Raw genomic sequence first — 14,498 nt, 5'->3', positions numbered from 1 at the left:
TGTGCACACAAGTGTATATGAATACATGTACATATACATGTGCACGTACACATGAATGTTATATGCTATGCATGCATAGGAACATGTGTCCCTGTGTGCATACATGTGTCTGTGCCTGTGGAGGGGATATTTTGGCATGCACACAATTGTGTAAGTGCATGTGTGCAGCTGTATGAGTGAGTGCAGATGTGTGTACTCATGATTGTGCATGTGTGTAGATGTTCTAATTTGTGCACATGTGTACATGTGTCAGTGTTCAGGTGTAAGCATATGTGTGTGCATGTGCGTATATATACATACACATACACACATGTGTGTTTTGGTGTGCGCCCGTTGTGTGCACATGGGGAAATTCATTTGTTTACATATGCATGTGAGTGTTCAAATGTACAATACATATGTACATGTGTGTGTTTGGTTGTGTACATACATGTGTGTATGTGCGTTCAGGTGTGCACACATGTATCTGTGTATCTGGTGGTGTTTGGGTTGTACATACAGGTATGAGTGTTCAGGCGTGCACATGTGTTTATTATGTGGGTTTGTATGTGTGTACTATCTGGGGTGGGTTTGTGTGTGTGTGTGTATGTGTGTGCTAAGTGGGGTGGGCTTATCTGTGTGTATGTGTACGTGTGTGCTCTTGGCCACTGGTTTATGTACTTTCTTGTATGTGTGTGCTAAGCGGGGTGCACTTCATTGGCAAGCTGCAGTGGCCCCTGACAAATGGCGCCGGGAGGTGTGGACAGTCAGAGCCAGGCCCCAGCGCCTGCCCAGACTCCACGTCCCCTGTGTGATGGCTGTTCTGGGCTCTTCGTCATTTGCAGCGTTTGTGATTTATATTTTCCATCATCCTGTTTTGTCAGGAGTTTCAGATTTATGCGCACAGCCTCACACTGTGTCCTCTGAGAGCAGATAGAGAAGGCCTGTGTGTGCTGTGTTTGCTTTCTTGCTGGAAAATGTGCTTTCCTGCATCCCTTCCCATCTCTGTGTGCACAGGGTTGTCCTTGGAGAGGAACCTCTAGTGGTCGAGGTCTACTCTGCCTGCACGTCCTCACCCTTGAGCCCCATCCCCCTGCACAGGGGAACCCCTGTCCCTCCCCCATCAGCAAAACTCTTTCAGAGCTCAAGCGAGGCAACCAGGGAGGCCCCAGCTGGAAAGGAGACCTAAGGGAATGTCCTGGTGGGAAGGGGATAGACGTGGAAGCCCCTGGTACAGAGGGGTGCCTCCTGCTCTGAACCCCAAGATGAGAACTGCCCCAGCACAAGCGTACACCTGGTGGAGGGGGGTCTGCTCACTTTATTCCCAGACCCCAAGAGGTGGGGGAAGCAGGGACGGAGGCATGGGGGGAGCTCTGTGATGGGTCGGGGGCCCCAATGCGGAGAACTGTTGTGGAGCCCCGAAAAGAACTTTGAAGTGAGCGCTGGGGAGCTCGAGTGGGTCCGGGTCCCTGCCTCAGGTCTCCATTCAGATTCTCCATCTTTACTTCCAGCGGCCGCCGACCTTGCCCTTGGCAGTGGCACCAGCCTTCTTGCTACTGCAAATGGGAAGCAAAGTGGCCTTGAGTGTCAAGGTGGTGGGGGCCAGACCGAGTCCCACCTGGGTCCCCAGACCCTCGGCCCTGGCAGCTTGGGCCCGCACGGCGAGGGTCTGGCCCGGTCCCCTCATTTCCCATGCACACACTTCAATCAGCTCAGTGGCACCAACTCACCTGTACCTGGGCTGGTACCTGGGCCTGGCAGCTTGACGCAAGGAGTCAGTGTGGTTAAGGGGACCGGGGGTTAGTGCAAACATAGGACACCCTCCCTCACCCTCCGTCTCCTGCCTGAGGGATTGGGGTGTGGGTGGCCGTGGTGGCCCTGCCCCCCACACATCTGTCTTCTCAATTATCTGTTTAGGCAGAGTTTGTCTTCTTGTGTGGCAGAAAGAGATGGAATGACATTCTATTATCCTCCACCCAAATGGGGGTCTCACCCCAAGGACCAGGGGTGGGACTGGGAGGCCTTGGTCCCATGACCACCAGCTGGGGCTGAATCCTAAAGATCAGGAGTTCAAGGCTGAGAGGTTGTGGTCCTCGGAGCCTGCCCCTGCTGGGGTCTTTATACACTGTACCCCATGAGGGAGCTGGGTTGTAGGTTGTGGGCTGAGAGCATTTCAGGCCCAGATTTCTGAGGTCAGGCATTGCCAATCAACAGGACCTTTGGCATGTGAGGACAAGGCCTGACTTGTGACCTTGTCTGTGGTCAGGCCCCTTCTGCAGGAGGAGGGGAGCTGGGGAGACCCACCGAGTCTGTGCATGCAACCTCTACATGCCCTGTGACCTGAACGTAGAGACCAGGGTTGGGGGCTGTCTTCCTTGTCATCAGCCCCGGGAACAGTGAGGAAGCCAGGACTAGTGGGGAGATGGTGGAAAATCCCCCCCAAACCCTGCGACTCCACCTTGCCAGCTGGGCGAATCTGTGACAAGCTCTGGGTGTCTGTGATGGGCCTCAATGGGAACTTCCCTAATAGCTTTACATGGGCCCCCAGGCCTGCGGTGGGAGAGTGCGTAGATTTACTAACTCTTCCCCCAGGGACTGAATTAGAGCCCTCGGTCTGGACCCTTTGCCGGGTTCCCGTCTGCAGTGAAATGCTGTCGGAAGACCATGGGTCTGGGGTCTCTGGATGGGTGAGGCACCCCCGGCCTTTGCTCCCCTGGTCTCCATGCTAGGTCTGAGCAGGGCAGTGGGTCCCGCCGACATGCTGCCTGGACCTGTGGCTAGTTGGGTTACACTCTGTGCAGGCTGCCACCACTGGCCCTAGGCTCAGGGTCTGTTGGCCAGCACAGAGCGAGGGAACACACTACTCACTGTTTCTGAGCCTGGTCGATACGGCTTCGGAGGGTGGTGATCTGTAAACAACACGACACCTTACTGTGCCAGGCTGAGCTGGGCAGCTGGGCAGGAGAACTGGGAGTGTTCCCTCAGCCGATACTCGTACTGACCGTTCCTCAGCCGAAGTCACAGGACCATGGTGCCCCCACACAGACAACAGGTACCCTTACTGCTTCCTGGTGTCTCTTGTGAAGGGACACCATCCTCCGGCCCTCAGCTCCTGCCTCCCTGTTACTCACAGTGGCCTGTACTGGGGACCTGGACCAGGGTACGCAGCAGCAGCTCTGAGTGACCGCTTACCTGCAGCTGTGGTGGCATACGGGCCAGTGTAGCCACAGGGAGCTGGGGACTTGCAAGACCCTCTGTCTCCACCTGGTTGCCTTCTGCAGACCCCGGGGTCCTGGCTGGTGATCCCAGCACAAAACTACACACTTTTGTTCTCTCTTTGCCTGTCCAGCCGCCCTTCCTCCAGAGTCCACTTGGGGGCCGGCAGGAGGAGGGGGCAGGAGGAGTGGCAGAGGCCTCAGCGTTCTGTGAGACCTGAATGGTGCCATGCACGAGCCCTCTGTGCCACACACAGGGCACTCGAGTACTTACAACCTAGCCAGCATCTCCACTCTGGCCCGTACATTCATGATCTGGAAAGACCAGAGAGTTATGGGGCTGGCTGGGGGCTGAGCCTGGTGGTCCTCCCTCACCTCCACTGCCTAGGCTGTGACCTCAAGGCTCCCCAGTTCTGAGGCCCCCACAGGCTGTGGGTGGGTAGTGTGACCGCAATGTGGGGCAGGCTAGAGTGAATGCAGCTGGAACCCCGGACTTGGCTCTGTGGAGGACCCCGAGGAGGGGCAGCCCTGTTCTCTCAGCCTGCCCCTGAGCCTGGACTGTGTGGAGCTGTGCAGCTGCCCCACAAGGTTCATCCCAGGACCTCCTTTTGCTAGAGAGAGGAAACGGAGGCACAAAGAGGCTAGGTGGCTTGCCAAAGAACACAGAGCACCAAAGAGAGCCCCCAAGTGTGTGCCCACTACCCTGTGCCATGCTGTCTCTGCACCCTGCTCAAGCAGTTGAAGGGAACATCGGAGGCATGTACTCCCAGGTTCGCACCCCATGTGCAGGCTCTTGGGCTCAAAGTTCTAGGAGTCACGCCCGGATTCCTCTTCTGGCTGATGCTGGCTCAGAGGGCAGGAAACAGCCCTCCACATTGTCGCCCTACTTCTTAGACCACCAAAGTAGGCTACCTTTGGGAACCTGGACCCCCACCGAACCATGTGCTTCAAGCATTAAGGTGTTGTGGTCTGAGCCTCAAGGCTCACCTCTGGGTGGAGGCATGTCCCCCTCCCCCTGCAGTGAGACCAGCAGAGGCAGCACCACCCCAAATCAGTTCCTTGGGGGTTCTGGTGGGGGTGTGAGGAGGTATGTGTGTCAGACAGGAGATGGTCACCACACAGGGAACCAGGGCACCAGCTGTCCACACGGACGCAGGAAAGCCGATTTCTCAGACTGGTGGAGTCTGGCCTTGCAGAGACACAGGGGGTGGGGGCTTACCCCAGTGTAAGGGCCGGCATGTCCTCCAGAGATGAGCTCAGTGACAAGCGGGCTCCCTTCCAGCCTAAGGGACCCTGTGGGCCCTCACCCCATGGTTACCCAGTTACCCCTGTGCACCCATGGGATGTGCCCCAGCCTCAGGGGTTCGGGGGGCACTGTGGAAGGTTAGGGGGCTGGTGCTGCCCCTGTTGGTGGGAGATCTGAAGGCTCATGGGCTGGCAATCCTGCACTCACATCATATTTCTGACGCTTCAGCTTCTCTCCAAACTCATACTTGTCAGTTTCAAGCTGGTACAGGGTGTCCCAGAGTTCCTTGGCCTTGTCCCTGGGGAGATGGACAAGGGGACAGTTGGGCGGTCATGCTCTGGACAGGCAGGGCCAGATCTGCCCACTCTTCTCTTCCAGCTGTTCCAGGGGCAATGTTCTGGATGTTTGTGGAGGCCAGTCTGCCACCACCCCACTGCCTTGTTCCCCAGGAAGCCTGTGCCCCTCACCTGAGTTTGTCGTCACCGAGGTGATCAATGTTGAGTGGCTTGCGCCTCTCAGCCAGGATCTTCTTCTTCATCTCCCGGGCGGTCTGTTTCTTGCCTCTCTTCTGGTCAGCCTATGGGGGGACAGGCCCAGGGAGAGGGGACTGGTGTCAGGAGCCTGGTTTGGGTGGAGGCCAGGCCATCACTTGACTGTGAGGACGGCACTCACCTTGGCCAGGTAGCTGCTGTAGTTGGCACCCATGGAGGACAATGCTTTCTTCTTTTTCAGATCGTCCTCAGCTCTTCTCTTGGCATCCTCCTCCTCCCTCCTGGCTTTCTCCTCCTGGGAAGACCCCATCCCCAAGACCCTCAGATGTGCGGTCATGGCTGCATTGTTTCCTGGAAAGACTCCAGCGCCCCGTTGCCAGACTTGGAACTTTTTGGAAGCTCCAGGTCCTCATTGGTTGAGGTTTGCCATTTTGCAGGGAGTTCTAAGGGCGAGGCCACCAGGAAGCCTCACCAGGGAGTCTGTGAGTGAGACCCAGGAGGAGGAAGGAAGGAACTTTGTGCTTCTGGGGCTCATTGGTTGAGGGAGGGGAGCCCCGGGCCTTACCGCCAGTCTGTTCTGACGCTCCCGCTCTTTCTCGGCCCGGATCCGCTGTTGCTCTGCTCTCTCTGCCCGGCGCTTCTCCTGTGGCCGGAGGAGCAGGTCAGCCAGCGTAGCCTTTTCTCCCTCCAAGAGCAGCCCCCAGGACCCCCTCCAGTCATCTTGGGACTTGAGCTGGGACCACAACTGGCCAGACTCACAATTCTTTCTTTGAGAGCTATCAGTTCCTCCTCCTCCTTCTTCCGGGCTTCGAAGTGGTTGTCAATGAGAGCCTGGAGCTCCATGAGGTCTTTGTTCTGACGCTTCTTCTGGATGTCCTGTGGGCAGGAGGTGCCCATCAGTCCCTACGCTACCTCTCACACCCTGGATCTGTCTGCACCAGTTGAAAAGGCGTGACTCCAGGTCACCAGAAAGCCGAGAGCTACAAGGGGTCATACCCACATATTGCTCTCCTGAGGGTCCAAAGCTGACCAATTCCTGAGTCACAGGGTGGGAATGGTCCCCATTTAATGTGAAAGTCTAAGCCCCGGCAGGTCCTGTCCAGCTATGAAGTGATCAATACCCCTGGGATGAAATGGCTCTGATGTGGCCCTGCTGCCATCGTGAGTAATGTCTTGAGTGGACCCAGCAGAAAAGAGTGTGACCAGTGAGCTAACTTGCTGGACAGATAATCAGCTATGTGAGTGAGTGGATGGGTGGATAGGTAGATGGGTGTGTAGAAGGAAGGAAGGATACTTGGATAGATGGATGGATGGATGCATGGGGAGGTAGATGGGTAGACGGATGCATGGGTGAGTTATGGGTATGTGCAGGAATAGTTGTATGGTGGATGAATGGGTGAGTGGATGGATGGGTAGATGGATGGATCAGTGGGTGGGGGGATGGATGGATAATGGGTGGATGGATAGATGGGTGGATGGGTGGGTGGATGGATGGATGGGTGGATGGATGGGTGGATGGATGGATGGATGGATGGATGGATGGAGAGATGGGTGGATGGATTGATGGATGGGTGGATGGATGGATGGGTGGATGGATGGATGGGGTGGATGGATGGGAAGATGGATGGATGGGTGGAAGGGTGAGTGAGTGGATGGATATAAATAGACAGAGGGATAGATATGTGGGATGGATGGATGAGTGGATGGATGGCGAGATGGATGGGTGGATGGATGGGTGGGTGGATGGATGGGTGGAGAGATGGGTGGATGGATGGATGGGTGGGTGGATGGATGGATGGATGGGTGGATGGATGGATGGATGGGTGGGTGGATGGAGGGGAAGATGGATGGATGGGTGGAGAGATGGGTGGATAGATGGATGGGTGGATAGATGGATGGGTGGATGGATGGATGGGTGGGTGGATGGATGGATGGATGGGTGGATGGATGGATGGATGGATGGATGGATGATGGGTGCATGGATGGATGGGTGGGTGGATGGATGGGAAGATGGATGGATGGGTGGAAGGGTGGGTGAGTGGATGGACATAAATAGTCAGAGGGATGGATATGTGGGATGGATGGATGAGTGGATGGATGGCGAGATGGATGGGTGGATAGTAGATAATAGATAGATGAATGGATGTGGGTGAGTTGGTGGGTGGATTAAGTATATATGTATATATAAATGGAGTACAGTCCTGGTGTGGTGCTGTAGGGTAAGCACTGGACTGTTAATCCAAAACCTGGTGACTGAAACCCACCAGCTGCTCCTTGGAAACCCTGTACATGGTTGCAGTAAGTCAAAATGGACACAACATCATTTGACAACAACATATGAGTGGATGGATGGGTGCTTAGATGGATGTGTGGCTGGCTGGATGTCTGTATGAGTGTGTGAATGGAGGGTTTTTTTTGGAGGGGTTTCCTCTAGCCCAGAAATGAACAAAGGTGGAATTCACTGCACCAAGAAATCCCAGCTCTGGAACCTTGAAGAGGGGTGACCGTCTCAGGCCTAGTCTGGAGGGGCTCTGGGCACAGAGTGGAGAGCCTTCTGACTCAAATTCCACAAACTTACATCGAAATCTACTTTCTCCCCTTCCGGGATCTTAGGAGCAGTGAGTCTGAAGAAGAGAGAAAGTGTGGTTTAGGAGCAGAAGTAGCGTGAGACCCCACAAGGGTCAGACTGGCCCACCTGACCTGCGCCCAGGTTGTCTTGGCACCGTCTCACCAAGCACTTTGCTTCACAGACATCTGCTTCATGGACATGTATATAACACACTGTCTAGAGAGTGGCTCAGCCCCTTGAGAACCTTTTAATATCGTCACATCCTTTTCTGTTTTGCCACTGTCTCAGCCCTTGGGGTTGTTTAACACATGGGACTCGTTCTTACACAATAAACAAAGTAGATGATAGATGAATAGTGGGTGGATGAGTAGAAGGAAGGAAGGATGGGTGGATAGATGGCTGGCTGGCTGGCAGATGGTTGGATGGTTGGGTGAGTTGGTGGGTTGGTGGGTGGATACATGGATAGATGGATGGGTAGGTGGATGGATGCACAGGGAGGAAAATGACTGGCTGGCTGGCTGGTGGCTAGCTGGATAGGTGGCTGGTTGGATGGGTGGGTGAGCTGGTTGATGGTAGATGGATACATTGGTATATGGTGGATGGGTGAGTAGTGATAATAGAAAAGTGATTGGGTGGATTATGTATAAATGCTTGCAAGTAAACAAAGGCTGCCAAGTTGGGGCTGGAGGTGAGGTAGCTATGCCAGTCTCAGGGGGCAGTGGGCAGGTGGTAGGTCCATGTGGTCAGGGGGTCACCCCTTACATTTCTCTGGCACTTGTCTTCTCTTTCTGGAAACTCCAAGGAAAGAGAGAAAGTGATCTGGGAAGAGAGCAACTTGAAGGGCCCTCAAGCCCCCCAGCCCTGCCCCTTCTCACTGCAGTGCATTCTGGGTGGACTAAAGAGTTAAAACACAAAGACAGTCGTCGAAGAAAGTGGCACTGTCTATTGACCAAACTTCTCGAGCTGGAAAATGTTTTCTAAGCTCAGAAGGTCCCAGAAGGGGGAAGAAAGCCAGATAACTATACATAAATGAAAAAGTTATGCATGTGAAAAAAAAAAAGGGGGTGGGGGTGGGGACTAGAAAAATATTTTCAGCAAATCTGGAGAAGACTTAATATCCTTATGCAAACGGATGATTAAGGAAAAGAGAGCGAGGTGCTGGAGCCGCCGCCGCCCACCCGTTAGATAAATGGACACAGGTACAAGCTACCAATTCTCCAAGAAGACAGACAACCAGTTACCAACCACATGGGCGGAGGTTTTCCCTCGCTAGTAATCAAAGGCAGGCAAAGGAAAGCAACCTGAGCAGCCGTTTCTCCTACATCAAGGGCTGCGATCTGAAAGCTGGGTGCTGTATGCCCTTGGAAGGCTGAGGGTGTATAGACCCCATCACATACTACGTCGAAGGTCTTGGCAGCACCTTCATGGAAAGCAATTTGGCACAGGATGTCAAAAGCCTCAGAACATCATACTCTTTGACCCAGTAATCCCAGTTCTGGGATTTGGGCCTAGGGAAATAACTCGATAGACAGAAAGTGTTTCCCACCCAGCGTTATTTATGATAGTAAAATATTGGAGCAAGCCTTCATATCCTACAATAGAGGAATGGTTAGGAAAATTATGGCTTGCTCGATGGATGGAATACTATGTGGCCATTCAAAATATTTAAGAAGCCGATGTAAAAACATGGAAAAATACTTATGAATAGTGCTAAATTGTAGAAAGGCAGAATTCAAGGTCGTATAGACAGAACGATGTTTAAAAAATAGCAGAGGTTTAAAACTTTTTTTTTTTTTTTTCCAAAGCCCTATGCATGGAAAACTTGTGGGAAGAAATAAAGCTTTTTTATTTCTTTCCACCCTTTTCCACAGTCTGGCTGGCTGGGTGGGAGAATAGGGGGTGCTTTTTTTTTTTTTTTTCTTTTCATTAGACTTTTACGTATTTTCCAAATTTCCTTTAATGAGGTGTTTTGTTTTCATAGCGAAAACACAAACCGTGCTTTTGAGCTGGAAAAGACCTTGTGATCTGTACGACTTTGATTTTAAATCGCTGGAAAAGAAAGTGCAGGGGTGGGCAGGAGGTGGTCACCCTGGGGTCTTTGTGTTGTTCTAGGAGACACGGGAGTGCTAAGTGGGAAAGAAAGTTGGGTGTGGACGCAGACAGAGCGAAAAGCAGACAAGGATGTTCGAAGGGATGAAGGGATGCACCTTGTGTTGGGTGCTTTGGACTGGCACACACGAATGAAGAAAGGGTCGAGGGCTCAGTACAATTGGGCAAACCCAAAATCTTGCAGTCAGGGTAACGAGGCAAAAGGCCTTCAAGAAGAGCTGGTCCTCAGAGAGGTTCCAGCGGCCCCAGGACAGGGACTTGGCGTGGACATTGTGAACTTCAGCAAGGAGACCCCTCCCACTCCCTCCAGCCCCTTCTGTGTCTGCCTTCACATGGAGGGTCCCACTGTGCAGCTGGGCACAGTGTTCCCTGAGGGAAGAGAAGCCCCTACCACTCCCTTCTCACCCAGCTGCACACTGACCATCCCTGACCATTTTGGATGATCCCACCCTGACTAGACCCCTGGAGTCTGGTTCTGCCTGCTCCTGTGGGTGAGGACCCCAGGAGGTGTTTGACCCTGGAGTACAGGCATCCCAAATCATAGTCTCTTGTCAGAGATCGAGACTTTTCAGCTCCAAAGCGAGACACAAAAGGACTGGTGACTTCTGCTGTGGAGCTGGGCCTCTAGTTGAGTGTCCATATAACTGGACGCTTGTTCTTCCTCTGGGAGCATTGGGGTTCCTGTATTTTGGGGCTCCCTCCCTCCATCCATACTGCACACTTGGCTCTTTCTCCAAGCAGGGACTCCAGGTCCCACACCCCAGCCTGAACCCACATGACCACTCACTTGGGTCTTGGCTTCTCCTCTGATCACCGCAGCAGAGGCAGGAAGGGGAGATGGGGAGAGAGACAAGATGAGACCAGGTGAGACTCTCTTTGGCTGAGCCCTCCAATCCCCAACCCAACCCACCAGTAACATGGGGGTCTTGTTTCCACTCCAGACTTGAGAAAGTCCCCAGTGGGGTCCAAGGAGAGCTCAGGGTATGGGAATGGGGACACAGGGGGTGGGTGGCAGAGAAGAAATGGAGATGAAGGAGAAGAGACAATCAAAAGTGGGAGGTGGCATCCTCGGAGGAAGACATGCAGGGAAGAAGGGGACTTGGGGGCAGGAAGAAATGAAGACATGGTCGAGAGAGCAGGAGGAAGGCAGTCTGCCAGAGAGGGACTTGGAGGAGCTGAGGAGGGAACAAGGATGGGAACAAGGGTGTGTGGAGTGTGCCCTGCTCAGCTCTGGTCTGTCCTCGTCTCTAGCCAGCCTCACAGACCACCCCCTCTGTGTGGGGCAGAAGTAAGGTCACAGATAGACGAGCAGGCAGCGAGAGGGACCGGGAGGCAGGTGGACAGCAGGCAGGAGGGAGACGGAGGGCCCTTTCCGTCTTATGTCAGGCTCATCCCTGGGAAGGACTGTCAAGGGGCAGAAACAGCAGAGCTGAGGGTGGGGGCACAACGGTGGGCAGGACAAGCAGCCCTTACCTTCTTCATTCTCCCCCAGCTCCTCCTCAGTGGCATCTTCGGGATGCAAGCGGACATGCAAGAGAAAGGCCGTGCAGAGGCAATACCCAGCGCCCCCCCGCAGACCCTGGCCCACGAGTGCCTGAGCTGGGGGTGGGTGGGGGGCAGCAGAGGGAATGGAGAGCTGGGTCCCAATGGAGACTAGATTCAGGAGCATCTGCGGCAGGGGCCTGGGTGCAGTCTGTCCCCTTGGGCCTAGCAGGATTATTCTTGGAAACTGAGACCCCCCTGGGTTGGAGCCCCTGAGTTGGGCTGGGGGTGCAGACCCAAGGTCAGTCTGGTTGGGAGTAAATTCAGAGACTGAGCCTGCAGGCCCCCCTGTAGAGCCTCCAGTTTAACTTCCTGCTCTGTAAGACTTGTTAAGGCTTTCAGCTTGGCCTGGACCCGGATAGTGACTACTGACTCTACCTGTCTGGGCCTGCCTCGGGTCAGGGACCTGGCTTAAGACCCTAGCCCTCAACCCTTGGACTCTGGCTGTGTGAACCCCATAGAGCCAGGCTGAACGGAGAACACCCTTGGCCTCCTCAGGGAGCTGCAGGCCCCAACTCTGAGGTCAGCGAGGGCTTAGGAAGCCGCCACACACACCCACACCTCACTGGCTGTGCTCAGTCAAGGTGACCATCTTGGGGCAGAGGCCGAGGCAGGGGGACAAAGGACCTGCAGTTCTGGACCCCCGGAAATGGCATGTGGATGAAGGCCTGAAATGAACTCCCTGAAACTTTAGTGTCCTTACCTCTACCTCGGGGTATGGCCCCACAGCGGGGGTGGGGGTGAAGTGGGGAGGCCCACCCAGCCCTCCTTGAGCTGGGTGTGTCTGGCGCCGGTCCAGTGATGGGTGGGATTCTACCTGACTGATCTGGTACTTGCACGCATGGCCCCCGGCCGTTCCTAGTCCTCACCCTCACCTAGGGCCGCAGCCCACTTTCTGCTTCCCCCCCACTTGCCCCTCCACCCTCCTGACTTTCCTACCCTGCTGCTCCTCCTCTGCTCATCCCCACTCCACCCTGGTGGATCCAGAGGGTCCCAGTGGACTCTAGTACAACACCCCTCTCCAGGGCCTAACAGTCTCTAAAACTGGCCACTGTACACCTTCTTGCTGGTGGCCTGGGAAGTGCCCCCAGGTCCTCAGTCCTCTGCTTGGGTGACACGGAGAGCAGAAGGAGTCTACAGCTCTCTCATCGGCCAGTCTTCTACAAGCCAGCTCTCCCTCCAGGGCCAGCTTGGCCCCACTGCATCCTCAGGCCATAGGCCAGGGTGGTCACTGCTGTGGTCAGCGGAGGGAGCAAGCGAGGGAGGAAGAGGAGAGACAGGGAGGGAACAGACGTGGCATTCAAACAGCCCCCCATGTATGCATACCTTCTTGAACCTCTTCTGCAGAAGCAGCATCGGTGGGCACATGGGAGAGAAAGTGGGGGAGAAATAACTGTTGTGAGAATGTGTGAGGTGAGTGGGGAGGGTCTGACAGGGAACACACAGCAGGGCATAGGAGTCTAAGCCAACCAGGGTGTGAGCAGGCCACATTGCCCTCTTGTTCCTCTGTCTGCATACATCACACATGGCCACACATGTGCACAAATGCCACATGGAGATGAAGTCATGTCACATACCTGGCTCATGAACTTCATGGGGGAAGGAGGGCCATGGAACAAGAGGGAAGACCAAAGGTCAGAGATCAAAGGAGAAGGAAGTCCAGATTAGAGGGCAGCCCACCACCATTGGAGGGTTAGCGGAGAGGTGGGGGTGGGACACATGCAAAAAGTGAGCAAGAGATGGTCAGTGGTCAGTACCAGCCCGGGCACCCCATGTCCCCAAGGATGCCGCTGGTCCTGCCTCGATAGGAGAAACAAGCTCCAGGGTTCTGTTTGGAGCTGGCTTCTGCTTTTACAGTGACAATGCCTGTCTTGGCCATTATCAGAGTCAAGGAAAGGGTCCCATTGGGGAGTCCTTGGACCCAGGCCAGGGCCTGCATCCAGGGAGACAGATTGGAAAGGGGGGGCCTGGGGCACACCCTAGACACCTTCCATCTCTCACCCTGCATTGTGGACTCACTGACAGTGCGCTGTACCCACCCATGCTGACCCAGCTGCCTTCTAGTCTCAGACCCTAAGGAGAGGTACTCTGCCCTGGGTTGGGAGGGGTGGTCTAGAGTGACAAGGACCCCTGCTTGGGGCTGACTAAGGGACCACAGCCCTTGAGGGGGCTGCGGTGGGCCAGAGCACCGATGAAGGTCTCGACTGGGAGCCCAGTGCCCCCTCCCATTTGCTTTCTCTTTCACTATTGCCCAGACCTTTCATGGGGCACACAGGGGGTTTTGACCCAGTAGGGTCCCTCCATTATCTACTTGAACTGGTGTCAGGGACAGAATCTGACTATGCCCAGGAATCTTGGTCACAGTCCCCACCTGACCCCAGTTCCCCGGCTCAGAGATTTCCTCCCCAAGATAACTCAGCCCATTTCAGCCCAGTCCTCGCCAGTCCCCACCAACCAGGTTCTGTGGATCATTGGGACGATGGGAATCTGTGGCTGGCTCAGCCTGGGGTTCCCATCCTCCCTGGACAAGCAGTGGGTGTGGTTAGTGGGTTACTTTGGGACCACATGTGAGGCCCTGCTGCCTGCCCACCCATGCCTCCACCCTCTTCAGGCGCCAGCTGGGCCCCAGGCCCCACAAGCAATCGAAAGTCTTATGTTGTATACCTTCTTCTTGGACTTCTTCAGGAGACGTGGGCCACGTGCACAATGGTGGGGAGAGAGAGGAGAGGGTTAGACAAGGAGGTACATACGGCAGGTTCTAAGAAGTAGAGATTGAGGGGTCAGAGTGGGTAGGGGCACAGGCAGGCATGTTGGGGACACTTGGGTTGTAGGTTGGGGCAGAAAAGTTGGGAGGTCTGGCAGTGAGCTTACCTTCTTCTGGCGCCTCTTCTGGAGAGCCGGGAGCAGGAGGCACAAGGGAGAGAGGGAATAAGGAGAGTCATTAGAGGTGTATGCCCGGGGCTGGTGAGGTGAGGGCTGGTCCCTGTGAGGAGGGTCAGCCTGCATTTCTGGGCCCTGTCCTGGCTAAAGACAAGAGTGAGCAGGCAGAGGCTCCTTAGGGAGATCATGCTGCCTCTCCTCACATGGTGACTACCTTTTGCAGTTTTGCTTCCCAGTGTCCAGGGCTCAGAGAGACCACCAAGGTGTTTGAGCAAGAGGGACATCTTGCTCAGTTGTCAGGAAGGAGGATAAAGTCCCTGTGTTACTGGACTGGCCTGGGACCCATGCCATGTGCACCCACCAAAACCCATTGGCTGAGCAGAGTTAGCAACAACATATCTGCACTGGGCCAGCAGTTGTAACAAATGTATCACACAGAGGACCAGCAGGAATGCAGAACAGGAGGG

The 14,498-nt window shown here is 54.8% G+C and overlaps 1 protein-coding gene across 1 annotated transcript; it reads right to left on the bottom strand.

The window, feature by feature from the left end:
• Positions 1-1,480: 1,480 nt before the first annotated feature.
• On the bottom strand, positions 1,481-14,157 carry TNNT3 (troponin T type 3 (skeletal, fast)). The gene is made up of 13 exons (XM_006861026.1): positions 14,023-14,157; positions 13,816-13,909; positions 12,478-12,492; positions 11,083-11,118; positions 10,397-10,415; positions 7,510-7,555; positions 5,691-5,807; positions 5,497-5,574; positions 5,113-5,226; positions 4,908-5,017; positions 4,648-4,738; positions 2,848-2,888; positions 1,481-1,535 (listed from the first exon to the last, which is right to left on the bottom strand). Exons 1-13 carry the CDS (start codon positions 14,155-14,157, stop codon positions 1,481-1,483), a joined length of 951 nt encoding a protein of 316 aa, XP_006861088.1.
• Between the last annotated feature and the right edge of the window lie 341 nt (positions 14,158-14,498).

Source organism: Chrysochloris asiatica, unplaced genomic scaffold, assembly GCF_000296735.1.
Source record: "Chrysochloris asiatica unplaced genomic scaffold, ChrAsi1.0 scaffold00040, whole genome shotgun sequence".
Lineage (NCBI taxonomy): Eukaryota > Metazoa > Chordata > Mammalia > Afrosoricida > Chrysochloridae > Chrysochloris > Chrysochloris asiatica.
The sequence above is the reverse complement of the archived record's forward strand: the minus strand, read 5'-3'. Positions and strand labels throughout refer to the sequence as shown.

Coding starts and splice junctions, on each gene's coding strand:
- TNNT3 (XM_006861026.1), bottom strand. CDS start 14,157: ATGCAGGCTGACCCTCCTCACAGGGACCAGCCCTCACCTCACCAGCCC. Junction 5,227..5,496: donor AGCGTCAGAACAGACTGGCG/GTAAGGCCCGGG, acceptor GGGTCTTCCCAG/GAGGAGAAAGCCAGGAGGGA. Junction 4,739..4,907: donor CTCGGTGACGACAAACTCAG/GTGAGGGGCACA, acceptor CCATCTCCCCAG/GGACAAGGCCAAGGAACTCT.